Below are 17,316 nucleotides of genomic sequence, written 5' to 3' on the forward strand. Positions count from 1 at the left end.
CTTAGCTCCAGCCACCTGGGAGCCGAGCAGCAGAAGCTCCCAAAGTCGTACCAGACACCAAGAGCCCCAGCCCCACATTTAGTTGTGTGGTTCTCATGAACCCCTCCTTTCTCCTGCCTTCTTGGCCTGGTATGGCAAGGATCCTGGAGCTGGGGTAGCCACCCAAAGCTGGGACCTTGCCTGGTATGGGAAGGAAGGGACTGGATTCCATTCTAGACCCACACAGATAGGTATCGTGTGAGGGTCCTTGTTAAGGAGAAGGGAATGGGGACTCTCAGAGTCAAGAGAACTGCTTGTGGTCCCAGTTTGGCCCCTTGGGGACATCAGTGTCTCTCTGCCCCTCAGTCTTCCCTTCTGCACAACTGGAGGAGGGTCATATCCTGCCTGGGTCCCAGGGCTGTTGGGAGAAAATGAGGCCCCACTTGGCTTGTCCTTTTCTGGCCCTGGCTACATTGCACCCTCACCCATCGGCCCTTAGTTTATCCTGCCTCAGAGACCCCCAACCTCTTCCCTAGCACATACACATGCTTTGGGGCCTCTGGCCTCAGATGACCTGCAGTGGCTCTCCAGTTACAGGGAGCAGAAAGACACATCCTTGGGGTCAGGAATGGTGCTGCCTGAGTGGGCTGACAAGCTGGAGGGGAGGGCACTGCTGTTCTTTCTTCTGTCCTTTCTGGGTTTGGCTTCTCCTCTGGGAATGTCAGGAGACTGGGATGGTGGTAGTGATGAAAAGGGGAAGGATTATAAAAAAAAAAAAGGGGGGAAGGGTCCAGGTTTGGGTGGGAGCAAAGAGAATTTCCTAGCCTGGGTTAGGATGTGAGCAACCTTCCTGGTCCAGTCCTTTTCTTTGTCTCTCCTAAATCTCACCTTCCCTGGACCTGACATCCCATTCTTTTTTCCCTGCTCCCAGCTACTCCTCTGTTGGGGGTGGTTGGTGAAATAGAGCATGCTAGAGAGAAGATCTGAAGGGTGTGGGTGTCAGGGGGAAAGGAGACCATTCTGAGGTTCCCAGCTCTCTCACCCAACACACACACACTCACACAGGATGGGAGCCTGGCTGTCAGTGAGAGAGCAGAGCTAGAATGGGAAAGGGACCTCACAGCTAGTGGCAGAGGGGGGAATGTTAACTGAATTGACTGGTCAGGACAGGGAGAAGTAGAAGGTGGGCAAGCAGGGGGCACCCGCCCATCCCTCCCTCAGGGTCACAGGCCGCTGGTGGGGTAGGGGAGCAGCAGACAGGGTCAGCTGCAGTGGTAGGCTGGTGGGGATGAGGGAAGAAAAGGTCCTAAATTTATTTTCTTTATTTATTTTTTTTGGCTGCGCCGTGAGGCCTGTGGGGTTCCCTGACCAGGGATGGAACCCCGGCCCCGCAGTGAAAGCACTGAGTCCTATCCACTGGACCGCCAGGGAATCCCCTGAGTTATTTTCAAGACTAAAAAAGACCCAAATCCTGTGGCCAGAAAGACTGTTACATTTGCTTTTTTTTTTTTTTAGTAATCGTTTATTGAACGCCTCTTTAACGCCAGGTACTGCGAGCCAGTAAAAACTCCTATCTTGGGGTTGGAAGTGCGGAGAAAGGGCAAGAAAGAATTCAAAACAAATGGTGGAGGTTTCGACGTGTTATGGGCACTCCAGGGCAGGAAAGGCGGGAGACAGCTTAGAGGAGATGACATTTGAGCCGGCCAGGAAGGTGGAAAAAGGGGCTTTAGTGTGGCCCTCCCCCCAGGTCGGCAGCTGGAGCTCAGCCGGGAGGGCCCACTTCGCTCCCGGCTCCGATCCCCTTTCAGCCCATTCATCCATGCCTGGGCCGGGGGTGGGCGGGCAGACAATCAGACACTGTTTTATCACAGGCATCGGCTGCAACCTCCCGCTTGGCGCCCACAGCGCGCGGCCGCCGGGGGAACGAGTCCCTCCGGAACGTAAGCGTCCAGGCCTCTCACGCCCGACCAGGGAGTCGGGCCGGAAGGCGGGAGGTCAGTGCTGCGGCCGGTGAGACGCTGAAAGCACGCCCTCCGGGCAGGACCAGCTTTCCCCGCAGCCCCGCCCCGGCTCCGGCCCCCACTGTTCCCGGTGCCGTGGCCGGCCACCGTCCTCCCCTCCCGGCTTCTGACCCGCAGAGACCGTGACCTGCGTACTACAACTCCCAGAAGGCTTCGCGACCAGGCCGCTTAGGACCATTGGAGAACGGCAGGGGGTGAGCCCTAATCGGAAAGATCTAACAACCCTCGAGCGCTGCCGGAAGTTCCAGGAAGTGGGCTGGGAGGCTGGCCCGAGCTTCCGGGTTCGTCGCGCGCCTTCCTGCGGCTAAGATGGCGGCCGAGCATCACGAGCCCCCTAAAGGAGAGTTGCAGCTGCCGCCGCCGCCGCCGCCCCCTGGGCACTATGGTGCCTGGGCTGCCCAGGAGCTTCAGGCCAAATTAGCAGAGATCGGAGCTCCGATCCAGGGTGAGGAGCACGGGAGGTCAAGAGCGGGAAAGTGCAGGCCTGCTGGGAAGCGGAGCTGGTTACCTCGGAGACTCGGGGGCGGGGGTGGAGGCTGGCCGCGGGGCCCTGACTTGGGCCTGCTCCGCCTGACCTACCCCATTGATCCTGTGCTTTGCCCAGCAGGGAGTCGCGAGGAGCTGGTGGAGCGGCTGCAGACCTACACCCGCCAGGTAAGTGTTGGTGGCGGGACATCAGGGTGGGCCGAGCTTTTCGAGGAGGCATTAATGATCCCTCACAACTCGGTCTTCGTTCTTAACGTATCTCGGTACAGCAAGTGGGGTCTTGCTCTTTTTGCCTCTTCTTGCCTGCTCAGATATATCGGTCCTCCTGAGAGCCCAGTCCGAGCTCTGGCAGACAGGCGCTGGGTAAATTTTGTTGAACAGAGCGAATGTTGTTCAGTGGAAGAGCTCCTTTTGGACTGACTCAGAGTCCTTCTCTTTCTCAGACTGGCATCGTCCTGAATCGGCCCGTTCTGAGAGGTGAAGATGGGGACAAAGCTGCTCCCCCTCCTATGTCAGCACAGGTAAGGAGGTTGTCCGGCTTGATAAGATCCGTTTCTACTCACAGTAGCCCATCCTCTCACATGGAATGTACGGGAGGGATGCAACTAGCCGATTGGGCAGGGAGGTACTGTGATGACAGAATTGGGAACTCTTCAGTTTTCCCTTGATCCTGATCCTTGCCTCTTTCCTCAGTGTCAGCTCCTCCAAATTCTACATGTCATTTAAGATTCAGCTTAAATATCCGGAAGCCTGATTTACTCCACCCCCAGTGGAACGTAGTCACCCTCTTCTCTGTCCTCCAAGCACACAGTTACCATGTTATTCAGTGAGAAACTAGGGCTTACTCCCTGATGTGATTTCATACTCTCTATATTTATTGAGCTCTTGGGGGCACACTGGCTCCAACTCCTCTCAACTGCCATGTCTTTTCTGATCCAGGATTTGACTGTCTTTCTTTAGAGCAGTGGCTCTGACTTGGGGTCCAGGGACGTCTATGTGTGGGATGAGAAGTTCTTAGATGGCCTTTTGAGGTGTCCCTGAATCTCCTGAAATTGTATGCAAAGTCTATATTCATGATATTTTTCTGGAGAGCGAGTTGATAGCTTCCATTAGTTCGTGCCCCAGAGTTAACATTGCTATAGAGTATTCTTGATATCCTTGATATTGCTGTAGAGTATTCTTTTCCTGAGTGCAAGAATTATGCGTCATTTGACTTCACATCCCAGCACCTGGCTTATAGCAGTTCCCCAGCAAATGTCTGCAGTTAGATAAATGCTGCCTAGTTAACGGTCTTATTTTCCCCACAGCTCTCTGGGATTCCCATGCCACCCCCCCCCATGGGACTCCCTCCTCTGCAACCTCCTCCGCCACCCCCACCACCCCCACCCGGCCTTGGCCTTGGCTTTCCTATGGCAGTTGGACCCCGCCCACCAAACCTGGGGCCCCCTCCTCCTCTCCGGGCGGGCGAGCCTGTGGCGCTGTCAGAGGAAGAGCGGCTAAAGCTGGCGCAGCAGCAGGCGGCGTTGCTGATGCAGCAGGAGGAGCGTGCCAAGCAGGTAGGGCAGGTGGCAGTCTGAGCCTGGGTCCCATCCGGGTCCCGAAAGGGGAGTGGAGCCTCAGAGAGAGCCGGATCCTGGGGCCAAGGCTTCCGGGAAGATCTGAACCAAAGACTTGGGCCCTAGGCTGGAAGAGGACGCCAGGAAGCAGAGTTGTGGCAGACTGGCCTGTGGGGTATTGGTGCTGGTATGAGCTTGTTTTCTTTTTTAAGCAGGGGGATCATTCACTGAAGGAACATGAACTTTTGGAGCAGCAGAAGCGGGTAATGCTTCCTCATCCTAACCTTTGACCTCAGGGTCCAATCCGTTGTCTGTCACTTCTAGTGCTTAGTGTCTAAAATGAGAAGTACCATTCAAGTTTTCCATGGAGGGAATCCCTGGCGGTCCAGTGGTTAGGACTCTGCGCTTCCACTGCTGGGGGCCTGGGTTTGATCCCTGGTGAGGGAACTAAGATCCTGCAAGCTGCATGGTATGGCCACAAAAAAAAAAAAAAAAGTTTTCCATGGAAGTTACCTCATCCTCATCTAAGTTCCAGTATCTCCCAAATAATTCTCTCTTTCATCTAGCCCAAGGGTTGGTAAACTGTGGAGTACAGCCTGTTTCTGTATGGCCTGTGATGTAAGAATGGTTTTTATATTTTTGAAGGATCGTTAAAAAAAAAAACAAAAAACAAATGGAGAATACACAACAGAGTCTGTACAGACAGTCTGAAAAGGCTAAAATATTTACTGACTGGCCCATTACAGAAAAGGTTTCCTGACCCCTACTAGTCTTACATGATATCATTTTAGGTACATTGGAGAGAACTCTGGGCTGATTTAGTCATTTGTATCAGATTTAGTTTAAACGTGATGGCTCTGAGTTAGGGAATGATACATAAGACATTCAGCCACAGAGATGCATTATATCAGGTGTTAGCCCACAGGTTACTCAGGAGTATTAGAAAATAAGCATTAACAGCAACAAATATGGAAATATTTATAGAGTACTGTCTTTGCCCAGATTGTGCTAGATCTTGAGGGGTAGGTACAAGAAAAGAATTCAGTGTTCCTTAGAAATAACTTAATCTCTTGGGGAAGAAAAATCTTGTTAAAAAACAGAAGGTAGTGTTTATTAAATATTAAATTCTCTGTTAGGAACCAGAAGTTTCCCAGGGTTTTTATTGGTGTCATTTCCAGGGGTTTTCTTTTGTGGTGAGAGGGCTCCTTCACTTGGATCAATAGCCTGGAAGTGTGGGTGTGGCGAGGATGTCAGAACACGGGTGGTACCTGATTAGTCAGTTCTCCTTGGGCCAGTTACCTGGCTGAAAGGCTGCATTTGCCAGGGGCTGCCTGCCCAATGGATTTCCAAAGCGGTGTCTCCAACTCCTACTTCCCTCTCGTAGGCAGCTGTGTTACTGGAGCAGGAACGGCAGCAGGAGATTGCCAAGATGGGCACGCCAGTCCCCCGGCCCCCACAAGACATGGGCCAAATTGGTGTTCGCACTCCTCTGGGTCCTCGAGGTAAGACCGTGGAAATGGAAGGGAAGGGCAAGGAAGATGATGACAATTTTTAACTTAAGTATATGTCACGTAAAAAAGTACACATATTGTTAAGCGTACAGTTCAGTGAATTTTCACAAACTGAATACATCCATACAACTAGCACTTGGACCAAGAACCAAAACTACCAGCACCCTAGAAGCCCTGCACCCTTCTAGCCACCCCCTCTCCCAAGGGTAACCATTACCCTGACTTTGAAGCAAGGAAGGTAATTTTTATTTTTTTATTTTTTTTTCCAAATCATTCTTTTTAAAAAAATTTATTTATTTTATTTATTTTATTTTTGGCTGCATTGGGCCTTCATTGCTGCGCACGGGCTTTCTCTAGTTGCGGCGAGCGGGGGCTACTCTTCTTTGCGGTGCACAGGCTTCTCATTGCGGTGGCTTCTCTTTGTTGTGGAGCATGGGCTCTAGGCATGTGGGCTTCAGTAGTTGTGGCACGTGGACTCAGTAGTTGTGGTTCGCGGGCTCTAGAGCACAGGCTCAGTAGTTGTGGCGCACAGGCTTAGTTGCTCCATGGCATGTGGGATCTTCCTGGACCAGGGCTCGAACCCGTGTCCCCTGCATTGGCAGGCGGATTCCCAACCACTGAGCCGCCAGAGAAGCCCCAAGGAAGGTAATTTTTAAAATGTGTGATTTGTCTTTTCTGACTTGAGATTTTGTTTTGTCTCCTCTCAGTGGCTGCTCCAGTGGGCCCCACTCCCACTGTGCTGCCTATGGGAGCCCCTGTTCCTCGGCCTCGTGGTCCCCCACCACCTCCTGGAGATGAGAACAGAGAGGTGAGATTGCTGATTTCCTCCTAGGGACAGGAGAGTGTGTTTTAGAAGGGACTGTTTCTGGATTTTTTGAGAAGGATTCCAGAGAAGGTGGGAGAACTTCTGGGGGTGGGGTTGTGTGGGGGGAGCCATATTTCCTTAAAACATACTTAGGTAGGGCAGGAAGTAGGGTCTGGGAGACGTTTCTGGGGTAGGGTTCTGGGCGTCACTTTGCGGGATGCTGAGGGATGGTTGAATTCAGTTGGTGTTGTCCCCTCTCTGCTGTTCCCAACACCTGGCCAGCAGGCTTTCGAGTACAAGAGGTAGGAGTCGGAGGAAAAAGGGCACTGTGATCACCCCCTCTGCCTGGGTTGTCTCTGGCAGATGGATGACCCCTCTGTGGGCCCCAAGATCCCCCAGGCTTTGGAAAAGATCCTGCAGCTAAAGGAGAGCCGCCAGGAAGAGATGAACTCTCAGCAGGGTGAGTGTGTCACCGTGTCCCAAGGGCTGCAGGGACGGAACCTGCAGAGCTGAGGCCAAGTTTGCTTCCCTCCTCCCTCCCCCGAGGAGGATTTGAGAGAGAAACTGGCTCTTGGTAAAGAGGGGTTACCGTGAAGAGACTGATGGCCTCCTTCCTCCCTTACAGAGGAAGAGGAAATGGAGACAGATACTCGCTCGTCCCTGGGCCACTCGGCATCCGAGACTGAGGAGGACACAGTGTCCGTATCTAAAAAAGAGGTATGGATGGAGCTGGATCTGGAAGGGATGTCAGAGAGCGGGTTTGGGCACTAAAATAGCTCCTATTCTAAGTGTTCAATAAGCAGTAGCTGCTGTCTTGTGCCAGTTCTTTGTCCAAAGCATCTTACAGGTATTTTTTATTCAATTGGCATAAATCCTTTGAGTTCTGTGATTCATGTCTCCATTTTAGAGCTGAAATAACTGAGGTTCTGAGAGATGCAGTAATGTTCTCAGAGGCACACAGCTTGAGAGGGGTAGAACTTTGTGGTCTGACTTCAAGGCCTCTTTTCTCAGTCACTTGGGGAAATTGGGTGAGATTAGGGGTTGGGAGGCAAGCATGGTGCTTGGATTCCCTGACCCAGTTGGTTTTCCATGTTTTGGCAGAAAAACCGGAAGCGTCGGAACCGAAAGAAGAAGAAAAAGCCCCAGCGGGTGCGGGGGGCATCATCTGAGAGCTCTGGGGACCGAGACAAAGAGTCAAGCCGCTCCCGTGGCTCTGACTCCCCAGCGGCTGATGTGGAAATTGAGTACGTGACTGAAGAGCCTGAAATTTATGAGCCCAACTTCATCTTCTTCAAGAGGATTTTTGAGGCTTTCAAGGTACAAGGAGGAGCGCACTCGGAAGGGGCAGAGCTGAGCAGAGTAGGGGCAGGGATGGGGCAGGACGGGGTGAGGAGGGCATCTCTTCAGTGCCAGGTGCAGGAACCGGGGAGGGGCCCAGGGCTGGGGTTTCCATGCTGTCTGCCTCCTCAGCTCACTGATGACGTGAAGAAGGAGAAGGAGAAGGAGCCAGAGAAACTTGACAAACTGGAGAACTCTGCGGCCCCCAAGAAGAAGGGCTTTGAGGAGGAGCACAAGGACAGCGATGATGACAGCAGTGATGACGAACAGGTGAGGCCCACGCCCTCCTGTTGGGGAAACAGGGACTCTGGGGACGAGTAGCTGAGATGCATCCAGCGAGGGACCCTGGTGAACTCTTGCAGGGGAGAAGTCCTTTGGTGGCTTTAGTTTCAGGGTAAACTGGGCGGTCTGATTCACACCTAAGAATCCTGCTCACAAGAGATGATTGTTCTGGGACTTCCCTGGTGGTCTAGTGGTCAGGACTCCACACTTCCACTGCAGGGGGCACGGGTTCGATCCCAGGTTGGGGAACTAAGATCCCGCAAGCCACGCAGCGAGGCCAAAAAAAAAAAAAAAAAATGTCCTGCTCTAGGAAAAGAAGCCAGAAGCCCCCAAGCTGTCCAAGAAGAAGCTGCGCCGAATGAATCGCTTCACTGTGGCTGAACTCAAGCAGGTGAGAGCTGAGACGCTCCATCAGGCCCTGGAGCCCAGCTGGGAGAGCACACGAGGAGCTCCCGGAACCTCACAGGGGGTTTGCTATCGGGGTGGGGAGGAGGGCTTTGAAGGAGGCCCGGGACGGGCCCTTTGAGGAAGAGAAAGCAAGCAAGCTTTAGATCTGAGAAGTTCAGGCTTTCCAGAGGGGTGCTGCTGTGTTTTCCAGCTTGTGGCTCGGCCCGACGTTGTGGAGATGCATGACGTGACTGCGCAGGACCCCAAGCTCTTGGTTCACCTCAAGGCCACTCGGAATTCTGTGCCCGTGCCTCGCCACTGGTGTTTTAAGCGCAAGTACCTGCAGGGCAAACGAGGCATTGAGAAGCCCCCCTTCGAGCTACCCGACTTCATCAAACGCACAGGCATCCAGGAGATGCGGGAGGCCCTGCAGGAGAAGGTGAGGGCCTGGCTGGGGTTCAGATCTGCCCTGGGGGATCCACGGCCTCAGCAGCAGCCGGCTTCAAAATTGCAGCTGGCTCCCAAAACCCACCTACACGTTAACCGTCTGATTATTTATTCTTCAGTTTAGAAGTCAGCACTGCATGTGACACATGGCGGGGAGGGCAGGAGGGGAAGGACATCTCACGAAAGGCAGACCTCACCTGTATGCTCAGAGCTCGCTCTCCTGCCCCCGCTGAGACTTCCGGTTCTGTGCGGTTCGGTTTGCCCTTGTCTCCTTGTCCCCCTGCCTGCACTTTGCCAGCTCTCTGATTTGCACACGGTGACTCCTCCCTCTGCAGGTTGCTGTGTCTGTAGTTCTCTGCCCCCTGTGTGAACCTGATGCACTTGTGGCTAGAAATGTATGGTGGTTGTGTAACTTGTAGAATTTAAAATTTTTAATTAAATACCCTCATTAGGTAATAGTTGCGTGTAGTGCAGAAATTCAGGAGGTACCAAAGCGCATGGTGAAAACTGCCTCCAGTTAGATTCTAGTCACCCAGCTCTCTGCAGAGGCAACTGATGAGCTCAGTCTCTTGATCAGATGGCTTAAAAAATATTTGACCTAGATAGCTGAGGCTGGTTTCATATGTTACATCTATTTTGTTCAGCGTGGATCATGTAATTTTGAGGGGCTTGAGCAGGAAGGATTTTGGTGACTTCCGGAATGAGCCAAATGAGGTTTCCCTCTGTCTCTTTTGGGAGTGGGGATTTAGACCTACCAAGAGTTGAACTTGGTGAATACCTTCTATGGTGTGTCTTCGGCCATTCTCCACAGGAAGAACAGAAAACCATGAAGTCAAAAATGCGCGAGAAGGTTCGGCCCAAGATGGGGAAGATCGACATTGACTACCAGAAACTGCATGATGCCTTCTTCAAGTGGCAGACCAAGCCAAAGCTGACCATCCACGGGGACCTGTACTACGAGGTCCGGGAGGGCGTGGGGAGGCCACGCTGGGCCTTTGGTCATGGCTGTGTAACTCTGGGTCATAAGGGGTTTGGAAGCTGGAAGCGGGTACGGGGCCCCTCCCCTCAGCCTTAGACTTGTCCATCAGCTCCCCTTGGATGGAATGGAATTTGGAATGAGGTGGTTTTCTGAAAGAGAGATGCAGACTATGTCTTTGAGGTGATCATTGTTTATTGTGGGTGGTTTAGGAACAGAGGGGCCAAGGGCAGATGCTTTTAGGAAACGTTTAGTATTGAGGGTAGGAGAAAAGTATTTTTTTTCTGATGCTTGAAATCATTAATCACCATGATATCATGCAATTTTTGAAGTGGAAGGACCTTGGAGATCATCTTCTCGAACGTCCTCATTTAGCAGATGAGAAAGCCTGTCCTTAGATTTGGCCGTGTTCTCATAGTGGGTTAGTGACTGCACTGGGAGTCTTGCCTTTCTCCCTCCTTCCTGGCCTTTATTCCTTTCCCTACTCTAGCCAGGGAAAGAAGTGATGAGAATCAGAGTGGGAACTGGGCAGCCCTCAGTGGGACTTTGTGTCTGATGTGGATTGGGACATCTCGGCTTTGTTCTCATGTCCTCTTGCAATTGACCTCCCAGCGTGTGTCTGGTGTCCACAATACAGCATGCTTGGCTTTTTCCTCAGGGGAAGGAGTTTGAGACACGACTGAAGGAGAAGAAGCCAGGAGATCTGTCTGATGAGCTGAGGATTTCCTTGGGGATGCCAGTAGGACCAGTGAGTGCCAGTTATCTGACTGGGAAAGCAGAGAAGGGGTTGGGAATTGGGGCAGGAGGGAGACAAAGGGTTAGGGTTGGGCAGATGGTATCCTGTCCTCTTTTTCCTGCAGAATGCCCACAAGGTCCCTCCCCCGTGGCTGATTGCCATGCAGCGATACGGACCACCCCCGTCGTACCCCAACCTGAAAATCCCTGGGCTGAACTCGCCTATCCCCGAGGTGAGCACTGTCCTTGCTTTCATTCTTTGCTGGCTCTACTTTTTAACTAGAGGATGATTTTCTTTTCCCTTTTCTCATTCTACCATGTGTCTTTTTTTTTTTTTTTTTTTAAAGGAATGATGGTTTTTGTTTTAAAAAAAACCTGAGATGCTTGTCATAAAATGGTCAATCAGAATTGACAAGTACAAAGATGAAAACACATCACCCACATTTCACCACTCAGAAATAACCACATTTAATATCTGGTGAATGTGTTTCCAGATAATCTCTCTGATGTATACATGGATAGACAGATATAATTTTATCTCAGGAATGGCATTGAACTTATTTTTATTTTTAAAATTTTTTTAAGGAAAGATTTATTAAAGTGAAAAAGAAGTAATTGTTAAACTTCAGGTAAAAATTTCTGTCCCTTAAGAGTAATAGATTCTAAAAGCTTGCCAAAGTTAGGAAAAATCAGTAAAAAGTTGGAGTCAAGTTTTTTAAAGTGTATGTTTCAGTTTCAGATAGCATGGACTCTGCCACAAAGGCTGAAATTACTAGCATGCTTTCTGCTCCCATCTCCCCATCCTGTTACCTCCAGATTTTTGTTGTTTACTACTTTTGCTTTGTCATGCTTTATAAGATTTAATTCTTCTCTGAAATCATAATCTCCAGAGTTCCCAGGTGTTAGTTCTGTACTTTGGAGCATGACTTTTCTTTAGGGCTTCAGTGTTTCTTTTGGAGCATAGGAGTGGAACTGACTTGCTTTTCCTGTCTTGCAGAGCTGTTCCTTTGGGTACCATGCTGGTGGCTGGGGCAAACCCCCAGTAGATGAGACCGGGAAACCCCTCTATGGGGATGTGTTTGGAACCAATGCTGCTGAATTTCAGGTATGGGCCATGGCTGGCAAGCTTGGTCTTAGTTAAGGTCATGAAGTTCAGAGATGGTTGGTTTATAGCTTCATTAGCAGAGAGCTGTGTGTTCTGAAGTTTCAAAGTCTGGAAAAGGGACATATGTTTTCCTGAGATGTAATGCAAGCTCCCCACTGGCATATGAGCTCTCTGTGGGTAGGGATTATCGTCTGATTGTTTACTCGCATATCCCTCTGTTTACAACCGCTTGACACATAATAGGTATATAGTAAACATTTGTTGAATGAATGAGTGATGTCTTTCAGACCAAGACTGAGGAAGAAGAGATTGATCGGACCCCTTGGGGGGAGCTGGAGCCATCAGATGAAGAGTCTTCAGAAGAAGAGGAAGAGGAAGAAAGTGATGAAGATAAGCCAGATGAGACGGGCTTCATTACCCCTGCAGACAGGTGGGGGAAGCAGAGAGTCTGCCTCTCTGAAGTGGTATGTCTGTCTTTGGGGGCCTTGTCTTTACTGCAGAGCTTGTTCCTCTCTTCACAGTGGCCTCATCACCCCTGGAGGGTTCTCGTCAGTGCCAGCTGGAATGGAGACCCCTGAACTCATTGAACTGAGGAAGAAGAAGATTGAGGAGGCGATGGATGGGTGAGGGAACCAGGGAGGGCTGAGAGGGGAGGATTTTCAGCCTCTAGGTGGACTGGCTGACTTTTGTCTCCCGCCCCCCTGCTTTTTTCTTTTCTTTTTTTTTTTTTTTTAACTTTGGGTTTATTTATTTATTTATGGCTGTGTTGGGTCTTCGTTTCTATGCGAGGGCTTCCTCTAGCTGCGGCAAGTGGGGGCCACTCTTCATCGCGGTGCGCGGGCCTCTCATTATCGCGGCCTCTCTTGTTGTGGAGCACAGGCTCCAGACGCGCAGGCTCAGTAATTGTGGCTCACGGGCCTAGTTGCTCCGCGGCATGTGGGATCTTCCCAGACCAGGGCTCGAACCCGTGTCCCCTGCACTGACAGGCAGACTCTCAACCACTGCGCCACCAGGGAAGCCCCCGCTTTTTTCTTTTTAAACAATTATTGAACACTAGCTCTGTGCCAGGCACTGCTCTAGGCACTGGGACGTCTGCAGTGAAAAAGTCAGGCAAGGTAAACAAGTGATCAGAGAACAAGATAATTTCAGATGTGGATAAGACGTGTAGCAAAGGAAACTGAGTAATAGGATGTAGAGGGACTTGGGTGGTGGGGAGGCCTTTGGGAAGGCTTACGGAGGAAGAGGTATTTGGGCTGAGAGCTGGGGCAGAAGGAACTGTAAGAGCAAGTGAAAGAACACTGGAAATGATAATAGACAATTCTTATTATTTAAATCTCTCTAAAAGATAATTGACCATTTAAACAAAAATAATAACCATGTAGAGTAGCCTTCCTTTTTGAAAGATACAGGATTCTAGGTTGACAGTGTTTTTTTCTTTCATTACTTTAAAGATGTTGATTCAGTGTCTTCTTTCTTGCATCATTTCTGACAGGAAATCTGTCATCATCCTTCCTTTGTTCCTCTGTGCATTTGTGCCATTTTTCTCTGGCTGCTTTTAAGATTTTCTTTTTATCACTGTTTTGAACAGGTTATGACATGCAGTGTAGTGCAGCATGTTAGTGTAGTTTTCTTCATATTTCTTTCTTTTTTTAAAATGGTTTGGTGGGGTTTCTTTTCCTTCTTTTTCTGGCCATGCTGCATGGCTTGCAGGATCTTAGTTCCCCAACCTGGTGAAAGCCAGGAGTGAAAGCAGTGAAAGTGGCAAGTCCTCACCACTGAACTGCCAGGGAAGTCCCATCTTTGTGTTTCTTTACTTGGGTTTGTTAAGCATCTGGAATCTGTGCCTTTATAGTTTTTATTAATTTTGGAAAAATTCTGGCCATTATTTCTCCAAATATTTTTTCCTGTTTCCTTCTCTTTCTCCTCTCCTTTGGGAACTCCAATTATACATCTATTAGATTTCTTGAAGTTGACCTACAGCTCACCAATGCTCTGTTCATTTCAAACATTTCTCATTTCTCTTTGTATTTCATTTTAGAAGTTTTCTATTCCTGTGTCTTCAAGTTTGCTAATATTTTTTCCACTATTTCTAATCTGACATTAATCCCATCCAGTGTAGTTTTCATCTCTAGCAGTGCGATTTGGGTCTTTTTATATCTCCTGTGTCTCTTATTTGACTTTTGAACATACGGAATCCAATTATAATAACATTTTAATGTACTTGCCTGCTAATGCTAACATCTGCGCCAGTTCTGGGTTGATTTAAGTGGATTGATTGCTTTCCTCATTGAAGATTGTATTTTCATGCTTCTTTGCATGTCTGGTAATTTTTGATTGGATGCCAGACTTTGTGAAATGTACCTTGTCAGGTCCAGAATACTTTGATAGTCCTATAAATCTTTAGTTTTGTTCCAGGTTACAGTTAAGGTACTTGGGAACAGTTTGATTCTTTCAGGTCTTGCTTTTCAGGTTCATTAGGCAGGACTGAAGCAGTGCTCAGTCCTCTTCACTACTGAGGCACAAGACCCTATACTCTATCCAATATCCTGTTAATCAGGAGGTTTTTCAGTCTGGCTAGTGGGACTAAGCACTATTCCCAGTCCGTGCGAAGAGCAGGCATGTATGATACCACTAATGCTTTCGGGTGGTTCTTTCCCTGGCCTTGGTAGTCTCCTCCCACACAGTACTCACCTGAGAACTTGAGGGGATCCTCTGTAGGTCTCTTGAGTTCTTCAGTCTCCGTGCTGCTTTCTCTTCTCCAGTTCTCTGTCCTATGATCTCTAGTCGCCTTAGTCTCCCTGCACTTTCAGCTTTACCCCTTCAACTCCTAGAGTCCTCTGGGCTCTCCAGGAGTTCCCCTCTTTATTCTGTAGCCTGGAAACTCTCAGTGCAGTAGGATGGACAATTGAAGGAATCACCTCATTTGTATCTTGTCTCTCAGGAGTCACTGTCCTTCGTTGCTTCATGTCCAGTGACTTGAAAACCACTGTTTCATATATTTTGCCCATTTTTTGATTGTTTCAGGTGGGAGAGTAAATCTGGTCCCTATTACTCCTTATCCAGAAGCAGAAGTCTCAAGTTTTGAGGAAGAAAAAGAAAGAAGGGTATTGGGGCTAGACTGTAGTGAGCAGGGATTAAGTACGGGACCAGACGATGCACCCTATAGGTCATGGTGAAGAGTTTGGGTTTATTCAAACAATGATCAGAAGCCTCAGAGGGTTTTGAGCAAAGGAGTGACAGGATGTGAATTCGGTTTTTCCTTCTGGCTGCTTTGTGAGAATAGATTTTCACCTCTTCCAGGGGGAGGGGTGGGGATGAAGTCATGGTCTGGGTTGGTGTTGGTAGATTTGCTGTTGTATTTCAAGTAGCATTCTTGAAATAGGTGGCACTTCTTCCTCCCATGGGTCTCCATGACCTGCAGAGGCAGCTTGGGCAGAATTTTTCCCCTGGGTGTCTTGGAACCTCGCTGGGGAGCCCGGTGGGCCTGCTGCCCTTACTCCTTTTGCTGTCCCTCCTGGAGACCCTTTTATCCTTTCCTTTTTGGGCTTGACCCCCTCGTCCTTTGCAGAAGTGAGACGCCTCAGCTGTTCACCGTGTTGCCGGAGAAGAGAACGGCCACTGTTGGGGGGGCCATGATGGGATCAACCCACATCTATGACATGTCCACGGTGAGCACTTGGAGGATACTGCTTTTGGGGGCTGGGAAGGGGGGCAGGAGCTAGGGCTTCTGAGCTTCCCTTTGGAGATGACAAGGCTCTGATTCCTCTTCCAGGTCATGAGCCGGAAGGGCCCGGCCCCCGAGCTGCAAGGTGTGGAAGTGGCCCTGGCACCTGAGGAGTTGGAGCTGGACCCCATGGCCATGACCCAGAAGTATGAGGAGCACGTGCGGGAGCAGCAGGCGCAAGTGGAGAAAGAAGACTTCAGCGACATGGTGGCCGAGCACGCTGCCAAGCAGAAGGTGGGCGCTCGCTCAGGAGCCTGGCGGTGAGAGCCAGGGAGCAGGGCCGCCTTCTCAGTGGGCTGGCGTCCTCTAGTGGTGAGAGGGCGGGAGGACGCGGTGCCTGCTGCCCTGAGCTTCCTTGGGGTTGGGAACCTTAGGAATCCTCCAGTGGGCTGCCCTCTTTCAGGATGATGAAACAGGCACAGGGAGGGGAGGGAGCTCATCCAAGCCTGAGAATTCCAGTTTCAGTACTTTTTCCACAGACGTATGTGGCTCTGTCAGGCTGCCCACCCTTCGTTTTGGGGATCAGCCGGTTGTTTAACCTGTTGTAACCTGTTTCTTTCTCTCCTACAGCAAAAGAAACGGAAAGCTCAGCCCCAGGACAGCCGTGGGGGCAGCAAGAAATACAAGGAGTTCAAATTTTAGGTCCCCTCACACACCTGGCCCTCCTTTCGGCCCTTTGCCTGGACACCTGGGCTTCTTCACATATGGGTCCGCAAGAGCCAGCTCTCCTGCTCTTCCCAGGGGCTTGGTATTTCATGTTCTTATTTTAGACCTGTTTTGTAAATAAAGCTGTTTCCCAAGGAAAGAGATGAATATGTAACACTCCAGATCCTCCTTCGTCTTTAGTCCCCTCCTGCAAAAGAACGGAAACAGCCATTTTCTACAACCTGAGGTTGCTCCAGTGGCCGGGGGCCGGCACTTGGATCAGATGTTGCAGTTGAGACTGGTGATGAAGCTAAAGCCACACTGAGATTGTGTGTTTTACCACTGCCTGCTTTTGTAGGAAGGCTCTGGGGGAAGGACCTCCAGGTCTGGTTTGACCTTACTGGTGTGTCCTTGGGGACTAAAAATAGCCAGCTTAGCGCCCTGGCTGGGCTGAGGAAGTACAGTGGGCTTGGGAAGTAGGCCAGGTCAGGCCTTCCTAATAGACCTTGCGGCCAAAAGAGTCCAAGTCCTTACGCGGGAGAAAGCACAGCTCAAAGTCTGTAGGTTGTCCTGAGGCCGTGTGAGCCCCTGGGTGGTTTCATCAACCAGTCTCCAGGTTTTGGTGGGTGGGGGGGGGCTGATTTCCCAGGTTCTAGTCCCCCTGTCCTGGGAGGTCTTTCTGACAGGCTAGACTACGTTGGACCAATGGTTCCAACAGGCATTTGCCAAGCACTGGGGAGGGAAGTCACATGCTGCTGCTGTACCACTGATGCTGGTCCAAGCCCACCATCTGGGGTGCCGGCATGCAGGAGGCTTCGAGATGGTTTCTGGAGCCGGGAGTGTGGGTGACTCCAGGGAGGGTGAGGCAGTTGAGTAAGGCCTCGGGAGGAATAGGATTTTAGAAATTTAGTAAGTGACGAAGCAGAAAAACATCCCAAGTAGAAGAAACTGAGGGTAGAGATGGGCGCTTGGGACTGTGATGGTTCTTTGTGGCAGGGGGACATTAGGGGCAGAAAATAGGTGGTTGGCTCCAGGCGGGTCAGGGCTTAACTTCAGATTCAACCGTGCCAAAGGCCTTCTGAACTCTAGGTCCTTGAGCCCTTGCCCACATTGGGGAGAAGCGGGGCGGAAACTGCCGGGCCCACAGGCGCCGAGCCGGCCGCTGGGTCTCCATCGCTCCCTTCGCTGGTCGTGACGGCGAAGAAGCCCCGGAGCCGCAGTGGGGGGGGGGCCAGGGCGGCGGTCGCAAAGCGGGCTTGGGTGGGCAGTGGGTTGGGCCTCTGGTCCACAGACCCGAGAGGGCCGAGGCGCGCTCCCGC

The 17,316-nt window shown here is 50.7% G+C and overlaps 1 protein-coding gene across 2 annotated transcripts; it reads left to right on the forward strand.

The window, feature by feature from the left end:
• Positions 1-2,270: 2,270 nt before the first annotated feature.
• On the forward strand, positions 2,271-16,157 carry SF3B2 (splicing factor 3b subunit 2). 2 transcript variants are annotated; one of them, XM_068554798.1, is made up of 22 exons: positions 2,271-2,445; positions 2,605-2,654; positions 2,930-3,007; positions 3,794-4,042; positions 4,255-4,305; positions 5,427-5,544; positions 6,261-6,361; positions 6,722-6,818; positions 6,984-7,075; positions 7,460-7,675; positions 7,829-7,966; positions 8,289-8,369; positions 8,577-8,804; positions 9,624-9,773; positions 10,447-10,536; positions 10,649-10,756; positions 11,521-11,628; positions 11,916-12,058; positions 12,150-12,251; positions 15,197-15,296; positions 15,401-15,586; positions 15,923-16,157. In XM_068554798.1, the coding sequence occupies exons 1-22, from the start codon at positions 2,310-2,312 to the stop codon at positions 15,992-15,994; spliced, it is 2,694 nt and encodes an 897-aa protein (XP_068410899.1). In that variant the 5' UTR covers positions 2,271-2,309; the 3' UTR covers positions 15,995-16,157. The 2 variants fall into 2 exon arrangements, with proteins under 2 accessions (XP_068410899.1, XP_068410900.1); XM_068554799.1 differs by having other exon boundaries at positions 2,272-2,445; positions 2,608-2,654.
• Positions 16,158-17,316: the final 1,159 nt, after the last annotated feature.

This window comes from Eschrichtius robustus, chromosome 11 (genome assembly GCF_028021215.1).
Source record: "Eschrichtius robustus isolate mEscRob2 chromosome 11, mEscRob2.pri, whole genome shotgun sequence".
NCBI classification, from domain to species: domain Eukaryota; kingdom Metazoa; phylum Chordata; class Mammalia; order Artiodactyla; family Eschrichtiidae; genus Eschrichtius; species Eschrichtius robustus.